The 14,596-nt window shown below is 39.3% G+C and overlaps 1 protein-coding gene across 2 annotated transcripts in view; it reads left to right on the top strand.

Moving 5' to 3' along the window:
* Amph (amphiphysin) overlaps positions 1-11,893 on the top strand; it is a 216,667-nt gene extending 204,774 nt beyond the window's left edge. For both annotated transcript variants that reach the window (XM_048786476.1, XM_048786475.1), the window contains 4 exons: positions 563-766; positions 2,949-3,209; positions 5,634-5,735; positions 10,687-11,893. In XM_048786476.1, the coding sequence (XP_048642433.1) occupies positions 563-766; positions 2,949-3,209; positions 5,634-5,735; positions 10,687-10,794 (675 nt within the window). In that variant the 3' untranslated portion in view covers positions 10,795-11,893. The remainder of the gene's footprint in view (positions 1-562; positions 767-2,948; positions 3,210-5,633; positions 5,736-10,686) is intronic.
* The last annotated feature ends 2,703 nt before the right edge of the window (positions 11,894-14,596 follow it).

Here is a 14,596-nt window from a genome sequence, read left to right as displayed (position 1 = left end):
AGGAGATCTATTTGAGAAACCCTTCCTTTATTTTTCCCTGAGAATGATTTAACTTTGGAAACTTTCCCCACAAAAATTTGAAAATTTGTACTGAAATGCAATTTTTAAAAAAATTCTAATATTGCACAATGAGGCTGTTTTGCTATGTGACTTTCCTCTATGACCCAGATATTGGGACTTGTGACTTGGATGACCCCCCTCATTCAGTAACTTCTGCTTTCAGTCAAGAAAAATGGAAATAGCTTGTGAAGGGAGGCCATGCACACCTTAAAAGTAGTGTCTCAGGAATGACATGTCACTTCCATTTAAACTCCATTTGCTACACCGTACTGCAGGGAAAGCTGAGCAATGTCAAATTGATGGGGGCTCAGGAAGAAGAGAGCTTTGATGATCTGATATCAGACTCTGCTGCACCCAAATCCTGGGATTTGTACATTACACACAGCAAGCTTTGAAATCTCATGAGATTCAACAGAGGGGAGAAAAGAGGTAGGGAAAGTTTGAGGCCTAGTGGGAAGCCCAAGAAGAATCAGACATGCCCTATTTTGTTTCTGCCTTACAGATCCCTGGAACTGATGCGGATGTGGCTGCAGGAACCACCTTACCAGCAGAGGGGGCCCTGGTAGAGGAAGCAGAGGCAGAGAAGGTAGCTCTCCCTGCAGAAGAGGGAGGAAGTCTAGAGGAGGCCAAAACTGATACTGAACCCACAGAGGTTACAGACAAGGACAGACCTCAACCAACAGAGACAGAAGCAGCAGTGCCTCAGGTCAGTATCCTCAAGAAAGAACATATGGGCAGACAGTGCTAGCTGGAGAGCTCTATCTGGGGGTTAATGGCGATAATGCTTTTCACATGGAATGGGTTTGTAGCCATCTTGTAAGTTCCCATTCCATCAAAAAATTACATATCCTTTAATTCTCAGAAAGAATGGTCCTAGCATCCACTTGATATCTGCTGGCTCTACACAGGTCCCCAGTGCCTATCGCTGATGGGGCCTAACCATAGGACGATGAAAAAGAAATGATACATGCATACCCATACGTACAGTAGCACGATTCACAATAGCCAAACTATGAAGCCAGGCTAGATATCCATCAATGGATGAATGGATAAAGAAAATGTGGTATTTATACACAATGGAGTTTTATTCAGCCACAAAAAGAATTAAAATTATGCACTTACAGGAAAATGGATGGAACTAGAGACCATCATGTTAAATGAAATAAGCCAAACTCAGAAGGTCAAGGGTCTTATGTTTTCTTATGGGAAGCTAGAGAGGAAAAAGGAAAAGAAAGGTAGGGGAGGGCAGTGATCTCAGGAAAATCAAAGGGAGATCAGTAGAGGAGAGGAACCATGGGGTGAGAGGCAGGGAGGAAGGGGGTTAGTGCTGGGGAATGATATTAGCCAAGTTATATTGTTATGTTATATGCATTTATGAACATGTAATAACAAATCCCATCAGTATGTACACCTAAAATGCACTAATAAAAATATGGGGAAAAAAGAAAGTAAAAAAGGAAACTGTAATAAAGTGACAGAAGAAAGGAATGGAGCATAGATAATAAAGAAAATGAAAATGGTGGCCTAGTACGGTGATGCACACCTGCAATCCCAGCAGCTCAGGAGGCTGGGACAGGAGGATCACAAGTTCAAAGCCAGCCTGAGCAAAAGTGAAGTGTTAAGCAACTCAGTCAGACCCTATCTTTAAATAAAATACAAAATAGAGCTTGGGATGTTGCTCAGTGGTTGAGTGCCCCTGAGTTCAATCCCTGGTACCAAAAATAAATAAATAAATAAAAATGGTGGGAAGACCAGAGAAAGAATAGAACAATAGTCTGTTGTAAGGAATGAAGAAATGCCCATAAAGGGCTTAGCCCAGTGTCACGCACATAGTGAAAAATCAATATTAGCAGTGAAAATGTCACTGGAGTCCCAGGTCAGGGGTTTGCCTCTGGGGGTCCTAATAGGCTGGAGTTGGTTTCCCACTCTCATCAGGAATAATATAAAAAGAAAAATTAATTCATTGCAATTTTGCCAAACTGGGAAGACAGCTATTCTGTCTTGCCTGCTGCTTCCTAGAAGCATTGGGATTAAATAGGGAAGAACAAAGCAGGGAGGGCAAAAATAGACATTTGTCTATTTAGTCAGGCTCCTGGACCAGAGGTGTGTCATCATTCTGGTTGTTTGGGTCCCATTGACATCCTCCTGGTGCTAGGGACCCAGGCTTTAGGGGACAGTTTCTGTTCCACTTCCTTTTTCATTTGATGAATGCCTGTAGGAAGTTAAGGTGGTGAAATAATTAACAAGATAATGGCTAGACTCCTTTTTCAACTTTAAAGGAGCAGCTGTTACACTGGGAAGCCAACTGTTAGAAAATTGTATTAGTATTGTTACTCTTTTGTGCTTATGAAGAGTGCCTCAGAATCACCAGCAGGCTTCTTTTACCAAGGGCCTATCCATAGGTTCCATGTTCAAATGTGGGCTGTTAAATACATACGTGGATTCGGAACTAGCCCCAATCCATCAGTGCTACAGAGCAGCACACAAAATCAACACAGCACAGCTCTTGCGATTGGGACAGCAATGGACTGCTGCAAAAGTGAAATCAGCCTGCATGGAATCCTTCCTGGCATTTCCTGCTCAGGATTATTCCCTGACCCCACATGATACAGCTTCTTCCCCTTAAGTCTCCATCCCTCCTCCCAGTTTCCACGGACTTACCAAGCTGTGTGACTGCTCAAGGATCCAAGCATGAATCCCACTGAGGGTTTAGTACTTAGAAGAGACAGAAAGGAAGCCAAGGTACAAGACAGAGACCCAAAGTTCAAAAGCCTTCTGGGCTGAGGGAACAGCAGGTGGATAGTGGGGCAGGGAAGTGTAAGTGGCTGAGGAAGACATTTATTGTTATTCAGGCTCTGCTTGACACCACTGCCTTCTTCTTCCTCCAGGAGAAGGTCATCCCTTCTGTTGTCATTGAGCCCGCCTCCAACAACGAAGGGGAAGGAGAACATGAAATGACCCTGGGTGCAGAGACTAAGGATGCCACTGAGGATGTGGCTCCTCTGGGCCCTACCAGTGAGACGCCAGAGCTGGCCACAGAACAGAAGTCCCCAGAGGACTCTCAAGCCCTGCCTTCCGCATCAGCGGGTGCTACTGATCAATTTGCAGGAGAGGCCTCTCCAGAAGTGCCTCCTGGCTTTCTCTACAAGGTCTTCCTCATGGTCATTTGTCCTTTCTTTGCCTCAACCCTTCTTCAATCCCCAAAAAAACTTTTGGTGTTTTGATATGTTACTTGTACTTTTTTTCAATAATATTGTTTTTTCTCATAACTGCTTTCCTTCACCTCAACTCACCTTGGAAAATGGCAGGAGTTCTATGCTGCAGGACAAGCAAAACCTACAGTAATACTTTCCATGTTTTAGCAAAGAATAATAAATGAGAAGTTCACTACAGGGCACTCCCCCTGGGTGATAAAGGGGTTAATTTCCCCCAGCCTGACTGTCCAGCATGGCTCAGACCAGTTCCTCCAAGTCACCTGTTTACCAGGGTGCTCCCCAAAGGGATCATCAGGGCAGGAAGCAAGAAGCACTAGTGCATAACAGTAGGGAGCCAATAAATATTCTCAAACGAATAAAGATATTAATAGGTTTCTGTGAAAAGGAAGAAATGGGAGCCTACATTAACGGGAAGAAGGTTCTTCCCAGAGAGGCTACTTATAGTCTTCATAAACTCAATGGTCCTCAGCCCACAAAATGAGCAGTTGCTTAAAAACCCTGGCATAAGCCAAGTGTTAAAGGCAGATAGGGCTCTCTAATAGAACCTGGTTAGGAATTTTTAATTCTGTAAGTTGGTTTTATATTTCCAAATACAGCTACTTTTTTTTTTTGCCTTTAAAGAGTGTTAAATTTGCATGTATTCATGGGGTAGCATTAAATAGTGGAATGTTCTCCTTTAGAAAGTGATGGCTGTCTTGCTACCTCAAGGGGGTGTGGTATGGGTATTCTATATTTATAAATATATGAATATGGAGAATTCTGCAGGTTAGGGGGCTGTGTCCAGCTGTGTTGTGTTTTAACTAGAGCACATGAAGGCAAGGAAGCCATATGCCAGGCAAGGCCAAGGCAGGCGGGGCCATCCCTGGCTTCCTTGCTGACTGGTGTAATGTAGACACATTATTTAACCCCTCTCTAGGCCTCAGTTTGTGATCAGAGGAGTTAATTTTGTATATAGTATTTCCAGCTCTTTTATTTTATGATTCTTTAAAATATATATTTTAAAAGCATGTTGTTTAATCTCATGGATGGGTTTTAGGAGAGGGACATGAGAGAAATTAAACTGCCAAGACTGTCTAGTCATTCAAGCTGGGAGATGGGGTAATCGATGTTCATTACATTGTTCTTTCTGCTTTTTTCTTTTCTTTCTGTTTCTTTTGTTTGTTTGTTTGTTTTTACTGGGGATTAAACCCAAGGGCACTTAACCACTGAGCCACATTGCCAGTCCCTCTTTTTAAATTTTTTATTCTGGGGTTTTACTAAGTTGCTAAGGCTGGCTTTGAACTTGTGATCCTCCTGCCTCAGTCTCCAAAGCTTCTGGGATTACAGGCATGCACTACCATGCCCAGCTTTTTGCTTTTTTTCTATAATATGATTTTAAAAAGATATTTTTGAAGGGGTAAAGTAAAACAGGTTGTCATAGTAGGACAAGAAAAGGATCAAGTTTATTTACAAAGAAATTGATCACAGAGATTAATTAAATAATAATTCCTATACAATATGCAAGTGATAGTTTTTAGTTATTTGACAGAAGCCAGAGTTAGAGGAACTTTCAGCAGGGCATTTTTAGTTCAAGTTAAACAACAAAATATAATAAAGCATCAGTGATTATAATATGAAAGTCGTTAAAAAAGAGATGATGAATTAAAAAGTAAATAATAGAATATTCACCGATATTGCAGGGGGCATTGCATTACTGAATATACATTGCAAATGGCCTCATAGAAGTTCATATAAGTCAGTAAGAATCAAGGGTATTAAGTAAACAACAATAGTATTTCCTTTTTGTCTTTAGAGGTCTTCTTTTTCCTTGGAGTGTGTGTTAGTCTCTTTTCTATTACTATCATGAAATACCCAGGACTGGATACTTTATGAAGAAAAGAGGTTTATGTAGCTCACAGTTCTGGAGGTTCAAGAGCATGACTCTTGCTTTGGGAAGGGTGCCCTCAGCTGTATCACATGGCAGATGGTGTTGTGGGAAGTAGGAGGAAATCACATGATGAGACAGGAAACCAGAGCATGGGAAAGGGCTAGTCTTATTCTTTTATAATAACCCTCTTACAAAACTAACAAGGGTCCTATGAGAATTACATTAATCCCTTTTGAAGGAGCTGCCCTAATGACCTCCTGCTACACGCTACCTCTTAAAGGTTCCCTTCCCTCCCATACCACCACACTGGGGACCAACCCTCCAGCACATGAACCTCTTGGGTACACCTCACATTAAACCCTGTCTGTATCTTCATCTTTTTATCCCACTTGAAGAATGCTGCTAAGCATGCCTGCTTATCATCTGACTAAGAAACCATGCTTTTACATCTCTTCTTTCTAAAATTAATAAGTTCTTTAAATATTTTGCAGGTGGAAACACTACATGATTTTGAGGCAGCAAATTCAGATGAACTTACCCTACAAAGGGGTGACGTGGTGCTGGTGGTCCCTTCGGATTCAGAAGCTGACCAGGTAAAAGGTTGGAAGATGCTTCAGGCCAGCTTGGTTTTTCCTGAGGGACAGTAGGACACAGTGACTTCCTAAAAACACCTCTGTTCTCTCAGATGCTGCAGTCCAATTCTGAAAAGGGCTTATGGGCTTTGGACCCCAGCACACTATTAGCTTCATTTTAAGGACACCCTTCCTGGCTGTTTTGCATGATTTCATTTGTATGCAATTAAATGATCTTATTCTATGACCATTCCTAGGGATGTCATGATACCATTCTTCAGGAAATACAGAATTTGCTTGCGAATCCCCTTCAAAATCCCCTTCAACCCTGAGGGCTGAAGGTTAACTGGGAAATAACAGGGGAGAACTTTCTGGGGAGATGGAAATGCTAGGTATTGTGATGGGGTGTGAGTATGTTTGTCAAAATTAGTTGAACTGTACCCTCACAACTCTGCATTATTGTAATGTTTAAATTATACCCCGCCTTAAAAGAAATCCCATTGCAGAACAAACAGCAACCTCCAAAACCTTCCTAGTAGAGTGGTCTGATACTAAGGTGCTGGGAACTCCCATTTTATTCCTGTTCAAGATTTGTGGACTCTTGAAAGAGGTATATCCATGGGTCTCTGAACGCGTTTTTCTGGAGCAAAGATCTATGACTTCCATTCTACTTCTAAAGAGATATATGAGTCCTTGCCATAAAAAAAGTAAATTTGACCACCACAGAGTTTGAGATTAAGATTTATACAGCTCCAACCTTTTGTTCTTTCTTTTGGTGATGACACCTGCCTCCAACATAAATCAGGGGCTGGTCAAGCACCCAGAGTCTCTGCCACAATAAGATTAGAATTTAACAAAAACAATGAAAGCCCCAGTGCTTAAAAAATTTTAAATGCACTTCTAAATATTTCATGGGTCACAGAAATAATAGTGTAAATTTAAAAAAATGATAATTATCATTGATTCTTAGTTTTAAGCCTAAGAATATGAATGAGGGTCAAGTTGAACAGAAAGCATATAGAAGGAAGGAAAAAAATAAAAATAAATTCATAAATGAATGCAATAAAACAAAACCTAAAACATACAGCCAAAAGTTGGCTCCTTGAAAGGATTAACACTATTATTATTAAAATCTTAAAAAGACTTTTCCATAAAAAGTGACAAAGCATAATTATTAATATAGGCAAAAAAATCAACCATTGCAAAAACATTAAAGATTCCATTATATAGGTTTATATTTGTTTTACATTCACCATAAATTAATCTTTTTAAATTTTTATTATTTATTTATTTAGATATTAGGAATTGAACCCAGAGCCTCATGCATGCTAGACAAGCACTCTACCACTGAACTACATCCCATCCCTATAAATTAATTTTTAAAGAAATAAAATTTTTAAAAACCCATCTTTTACATTTACCAACATGTTTTCTAGTTCTAATGTTCTTCATTCCTTCTGATAAATTGAGTTTTTACTTATTTTCATTTCCTTTCTGGTTGAAAAATTTCCTTTAGCAATTCTCAAAGTACTAATCTGCTGGCAACTTATCTTGTCAGCTTCTGTTTATCTGGAATTGTCTTCATTTGTGTTCATTTTTAAAGATAGTTTCATAAGGGGAAGAAGTCTGAATTGACTTTTTTCTTTTAAGTCTTCTAATTGTTGTTTCATTGTTTTACAGTCTTTCTTATTTATAATTAGAAATCAGATGTGATTTGTTTAATATTATTTTTCAATGTACAATGTAACTTCCATGACACATTTCTCTGTGTGTTTGGCTTGCACTGATTTGACTATACTGTGGTTAGGTGGTGTTTTTGTGTATGATTTCATACGTGGGGCTCACTGAGCTCTTTAGACTTGCAACTTGATTTTTTCCATTATATTTGGAAAACTTTCAGCTATTATTTCTTTTAATTTTTTTCAGTCTCATTCTTTTTTTTTTTTCTGGATTTCCAATTATTCTATGTCCATGTTCTTCATTTCTAAGATTCTGGTTTTGTTGTTTTTTTTGCAGTGGGGAGGGATTGATATATATTTTCTATCGTTACATGATTTCTGTTATCTGTCTTCTAGTACCCTGACTCTTTCTTTGCAGCTTTGAATTTGTTGTTAAGCTAACCCAGTGACTTTTCTGTTTCAGATATTATGCTTATACAGTTCAAACATTTCTTTGTTGTTCTTTTCTATAATTTCCATTTCTTTGCCAAGATTTCCCATCTGTTTTCTTGTTATCACTGTCTTTCAATTTAGGTTCTTGACAATATTTATAATAACTGCTTTAAATTGCTTACTGATAATTTCAAATGATTAATACCTACCACTTCAGGGAGTATTTACATTGATTGCCTTTTATCTTTAGAGCCATCTTTTTTGTTTTTTTCCTTCTGTGTAATAATATTTATATTAATACTGAACATAGAGGTAGATAATCTCCAATGACTATGTTCTGTTTATTTTTGTTCTAGCAGATATTTAAATCACTGCATAATTACCTTTAATTTGTGGAAGTTGGTTTTATACTGTTAAGGTTGGGTGCCTTCAGTTAGCATTGATTCTTAGTCCTGGGACTTTTTATGTCTAAGTCATGGATTCCTGGGATATCAATAGAAAATCCACAGGCCTTATTAATACTTTTAATTTGCTGGAATGCAAACTCCAAACCCCATGCACTCCCCATTTGCAATGCCTAAATCTCTACTCGATTTTTCAGCCGAGTTCTGCTATTTTCCTCCGTGGTTCTTGGAGTATGCCTTATGCATGCAAGCTTGGGGGTCAGCCAAGGATTTCAAGAAGTGCCTCTGCATAATTGGGAACCCCACCATGGCTCCCTCCCTTACAATCTATCTGCCTATAAATGTACAGTTTCTCCAGCAGCCCTAAACTCTTTCTTCCAAATGCCCTATGTCACATGGACTGAGGACAGGATCAGCTTAGGTCTCACCTGCTGCACTCCTTGAAGAGTTGTGCCCATGATTAATGCCTACCTCATTATATGTACACTTGTACTGTTTTTTTTTTTGGGGGGGGTACCAGGGATTGAACTTATGGACATTCAACCACTGAACCACATCCCCAGCCCTATTTTGTATTTTATTTAGAAACAGGGTCTCACTGAGTTGCTTAGTGCCTCACTTTTGCTGAGGTTGGCTTTGAACTTTTGATTATACCACCTCAGCCTCCTGAGCCGCTGGGATTATAGATGTGCAGCACTGTACCCACCTATGTAGACTTGTATTTTATGTTACATATTTTATAACAAATATATAGATAGATTTATATAGAGATACACACATATATACATGTGCATGTAGAGATAGTTATTCTAGTATTTCTAATTATTCTTTGCAGAATCATTTATCTAATTGAAATTATTCTGCCATTATCAGAATGGGAAATCCTTGTCTACCACATATTTTAAGCAATTAAGGAAATTAATAAGGAAAATCTAATTAATAAGGAAAAATCTAATTTTTCTTAACTAAGATTTGGGATTTGCTAATATTCTTAGTTTGAGATTTAAGTTTTATTTCAGAATATATATGTTGAAATATATCTTGATTATGGGTTTTTGGAAGTGTTTGGCTTTTTTCCTTTATTGAACCAATTTTAAAATGCTTGACTCTATTTGGCCCCCATTAGATTTTTTACTCACTATAAATAAAGGCAAATATAGACAATTGTGTGGAGGGAAATGACCTTTTATATTGCATACTAGAGGTTTAGAAAATATTTAGTTACCATCTTTTACTTTAAGGAGGACTTTGTCCTTCACATATACGGCATCATAATTTTAAAGAGGCACTTTTCCTCATCAGCGAGAATATTATCAGTTATTTTATTGGGTCATTTTTTTTCTCAGTATTTTTTCTTTTTTTCTGCCTTCAAAAATTGGCCTAAGTGCTTATATTTCTTGTCTATATGGCAGCATCAATTTATAGTCTCAGATGATATCAAAAGGGAATGTATTCAGCTTCTTTATTTAATTTTTGAGACCTCATTTTATCTGATGTACTTGAACTGTGCTGGGGATTGGTTCAGATTAAATCTGGCCATCTTTCATCCTAAGTGAGATCTTTTCCTGCACTGGTTAACATAATAAAGACAGTCATTTCCCACTAGTCTCACTTCATTCGGTCTCAGTCTGCATGCTTCCAACTCCACTGTGTCCAGCGGGGCTCTGCTTACCTGCTGAAGGCCGAAGGCAGTCAGTGGCCTTTGCTTCTTGGTTTTAAGTATCCTCTCCTATTTTGTAAGCCAATCATGGATTGGGTTCTTGAACCTTTCTATGGTTTAAAGTCTTTATTTTGATAATGGTTTTCCTCCCATATGACAGAAAAATGTTAATTTATAAAGAATATATGAATATCTCCGATATGAATGTCCCAATATTAAAATGCTTTGTAGTTTATATAAACTTGAAATATCAGGCATTAATAGCAGCAGCAGCAGCAGCAGCAGCAGCAACAACAACAAAATCAGGCAGTACATATGTAACTTTTAGTCTTTGTTATGACCTGGATAGGGTGTATATTGGGCTTATATGATGTGAGCTGTGGAGCAGAGACTCTTCCTGAAAACAAGTGGCTCAGGGTGAAATACAAACTTTCTGTAACCTTCCCCAGGAGTCCTTTGAATTCTCAGGATACTGGACCCACATGTTCCTTGAACACTATGTATTCTTTGTTCTCAGGCTATGATCTAGATGACATCAATTCACTATGCCATCATACAAAACTAGAATGTTAATTCAATTAACCCTATAGAGTAAATAAATAATTTCAAATGTTCATTCTTTTTCTTTCACTCCTAAATTATTTGCTTTCCCCACTGGTCATATCCCACCACTTCACATGTACCATGACATCAGGGCAGAACCACAACACTGATTGAACAAATCACATATTAGTTCTTGGAAGTACACATGCTTCTGGTAGTTAATGAAACCCTGAAAGGCTGTCCTTGTCTTGCAGGATGCAGGCTGGCTGGTGGGAGTGAAGGAGTCAGACTGGCTGCAGTACAGAGACCTGGCCACCTACAAAGGCCTCTTTCCAGAGAACTTCACTCGACGCCTGGAGTAAGGCTGCGAGTATTTCCGAAAGAGCTCAATGACTGGGTTTTTAAACCTTCGCAAAATCCCAAGGAGTTCACTTTTGCTATTACACTCTTAACGATTTCCAGACTGATGCCAGACAAAGCTGGGCAAGACCTTCGGTAAAGCATGTGTGCAAAAGGTGTAAGAGGAAAACAAATGCGAATTAAGGAAAAAACCCTCACTCAGTTCCCATGTGGTCGATTACAGGTTTGTTTGTGCTTTGTCCCAACTGTGGACACTGTTGTACTTGATTCCCCTCCCACCAATTCTAAAGTAGCTTTCTCCAGACCAGACCTTAATTTCTCTGCACCAAGTGTACGGTATCCAGTGGCTGCCCTGCAGAAGATGTGATGAATTGTCCTGTAGTACAAGATTATCTTATTCTCTCCCTTTCAAGTTTACTGTGTTTAAAACTAAACTGCTGCAAATGTTCTCAATGGTCTTTTTCTGCACACCTACATATACATATATATACAGACACACAGTCACACGAGCTAGTTCCCATGACTGCTGGATCTATGTGTATGCAGAAGGCTACATATGCATAGTTGCTTTCTTTCCTTTCCGTTGTAGCTCTTTGCCTTTCGAGTGTCATTGATACATGCATTGCTCTTCTTCTGTCTGGCATTACAGTTGCAGTTTTGCCTCAGGGCAAAACCAGCCATCCCATTGCCAAAACAGTCAACAGTATCTGTGTTTGTCATGTGCAGTTTTCAAGATGAAATGACAAATAGCACGTCCAAGCTGCTGCCCCTCTGGAGAAAGCAGGGCCCGATTACACAGCTGTCCAACTGCTGTGGCTAGAGCAAGGTTAGTCCAGGACTAGCAGCTAAGTGGTCTTCACTTCTGCCTTTACCAGAATGGCTAGACGATGGGGCATATTAATCCATCCCTCCCCAAAGAACCTATTTAAAATAGCTCCTATATATTCCCACATCTTTATATTTATGCAATTCATCTTCACAGATTTGTCCTAAAAGAAAATAGGTGATGTATGCTGTATCCACAAATCATCTGTAATAATTATGTTTTCCGTGCTGTGTCATTCCAAATAAACCTTTGGTAATCTCTAACAATTACCCTAATTCCTTTTTATGAGTCTTTTTTTAAAACAAACAAACAAACAAAAACCCCCAAATCCTTTTTCCAGTTGGACACACTACTTGAAACAATTTATATTGGAGTTGTTATTTGTGCAGAAATATGCTTGTTCCTCCTGGGTTGTGCTCCATAGCCCCTTGTCTCTTCCCCTCCCCCTTCATTCCAGTCATTGCTGGTCATTCAGTGTTCCTTGATAACCAGCAATTACTAGAGCACAAATAACAGCTAAGGAGGGAGACACCTTAAAGGTGTCGGCTGTGGACCCCCGGTCTGTGAATCACTGACAATCTTACAACTTTCATAATCAGCAATTTCTTTCCATGCCAGCCTCATTTTTTTGGTCACTTTTCTTTCTGGCATGTTTATGTTTGTAGGTACATAAAATATTTAATCCAGTGGAATAGAAAAGTCAATTCATGGGGCCATTGTTACCAGAAGAGGATTCTTACAAAAACATTTCATTTTTATTTAGACGCCTCTCCTCTAATATAATTCTGTACACAGTCCAGGCTAATCAAGAATGTGCATTCTTAGACTTTTAAGTGTGGTAATTATTTCTGATTCATGGTTCAAATTCTCCTGGTAGATTACTGAATTTGATGCTTTAAGTATTAATAGGGAGATTGTTATTATTGACCCATGGTTTTTCAAAGGGCTAATTTTCAGGGAAGATGGGTCATCATGAATGCTGGTTTAGTTGCAAGAAAATAGCATGCCACGGCCCAGAAGCATGGCTGTTGATTTAGCAAGAGAAATGCAGCAGTGTGAGGTTTATAATAGAACACCTGTAATATGGATACTGCATAAGGGATGCTAAAAGTCAAGACTGAAAAATGTGTTCTAATAATAATATGCACCTCATGTTCTACGAAGATAATTGCCACATCTCCTGGAGCAGTTATTCTGAAATTCCTATTGTACTTCTGCCCGTAGTGTCCCTGCCAATGCACAGTTTGATAGAACATGACCTAGATAAGTTTTGCCCTGAACTTCCTAGATAAACCTACCTAGGTGAATCTATCATGTTTGTCCAAGATGACATGTTCCTGATTCTTTTTAAATACCTTTGGAGTTTTTAAACACTAAATAATCAGATTCTTTGTCTCAGGAATTGCCAACATCCAAGAATTCCCACTACACTGAAAATGCAGGAGAAGCAGATGGTTTAGTGCTATTCTGCAGAAATGACCTCTGATGTAGAGTGAATGCTCTTTTCCATAGAAGTGGATTTTCAAAGGGATGTGTGAGTACACACAAGCCACCAACACATTGTAGACACATTGTTTGTCCATATATTGGCAATTTTGTACCTATATTTTTTTCTTTTTTCTTTTGTGGTGCTGGGGATTGAACTTTGGGCCTTGTGCATGTGAGGCAATCACTCTACCAACTGAGCTATATCCCCTGCCCTGTAGCTATGTTTTATACCAAATGGGCTGGACGCAGGAAGCCCGATCTGAGCCTGTTCTCTATATTTTAAGATTCCTCTTACAAGCCTAATGGCATGCAAACATCCGAATAGTTCTTAGTCAGATAAATAAAGCCTGTACTTCTTAAGAAAAATGTACCTACCAGGCATTCCTACCAACACCACCTATTGCTTTTAAACCTGTGTGATGCGAATAACTGCAAAACAAAGTCCTCTGGCAGTTTGAACTTTTATTGATATCTCAGGGTAACCACAGCCCCTGCAACAGGAAGAGGTCATATGCCACATTGTTGTGTCTTCCACCAGAGCCTGCTCTTCCCGACAAAGCTAGGACAGCTTTGGAGTCAGCCAGGAGACCATACCCATCATATCTGGAGCTGCAAGACAGAGTGTGCAGGTTCAGAATTCTGAATGCTCACAAAGAAACCTTTACTCAGGCTATTAGAAAAATCCCAGCATGACCCATGTCCCAGTCAGGTGGCCCATTACTAGAAGCACCTTTGGGAAACTACAAACAAAAATATGAGAAACCATGAATTTAAAAGTGATTGAGGCTCAGTACTCTATAATACACAAATTGCATGGCTGAACACCTTGAAGCCTTAGAAATAGACTGGTCAACAGATTGGCCTTGCTAGAACTCCACTAGTTTTTCAAAGGAGCCTAACTAAAAGCTTGCCTTCCGTTCTTGACTTGGGAACCAGTGAGAAACCTTGCAGACATCCTGTGGGGTACTTGGGAGAAGAGCAGCTGGCAATCTACTGGAAGCCTTCCGCCATGTGATGCTGTAGCTACCGTCTTCCCATCGTTGCGGCCTCTTTCCAGACTCAAAGAAATGGAATTGGACATTTGGTAGCTGCATGGAGAAGACAACAACTAATATTCTCTTGGTAAAAATTTGAAAATCAAGAGCCACATATTTCTGTTCACCCTTCATATAGCCCTTGACCCTGTCTTAGACCTGATTTAAGACTCCTGTTCTGGAGCACCAGGATGGAGCCAACCTGGCTGTTCCCTAGCACTATTCTTCAAGGTGCATGACAAAGATTTGATCAATTGTTCAAAAAAGCCAAATAAACTACGCTTGAATAAGCTGAATAGTCCACCCCAATATTTCATGACTCACTGGCTATACTTTTGAAAGATTGCTTAATGGTAACCCATACTGCTTTTTCAGTGTAAAAGTTAATTGTGACACAGCTTTTAAATCTATGCAAATTAAGAGAAATGCCAGGTGGGTCCCTTGAAGCTTTTTCCA

The sequence above is a fragment of the Marmota marmota genome, unplaced genomic scaffold (assembly GCF_001458135.2).
Source record: "Marmota marmota marmota unplaced genomic scaffold, marMar, whole genome shotgun sequence".
Lineage (NCBI taxonomy): Eukaryota > Metazoa > Chordata > Mammalia > Rodentia > Sciuridae > Marmota > Marmota marmota.
This window is presented reverse-complemented; position numbering and strand designations above follow the sequence as displayed.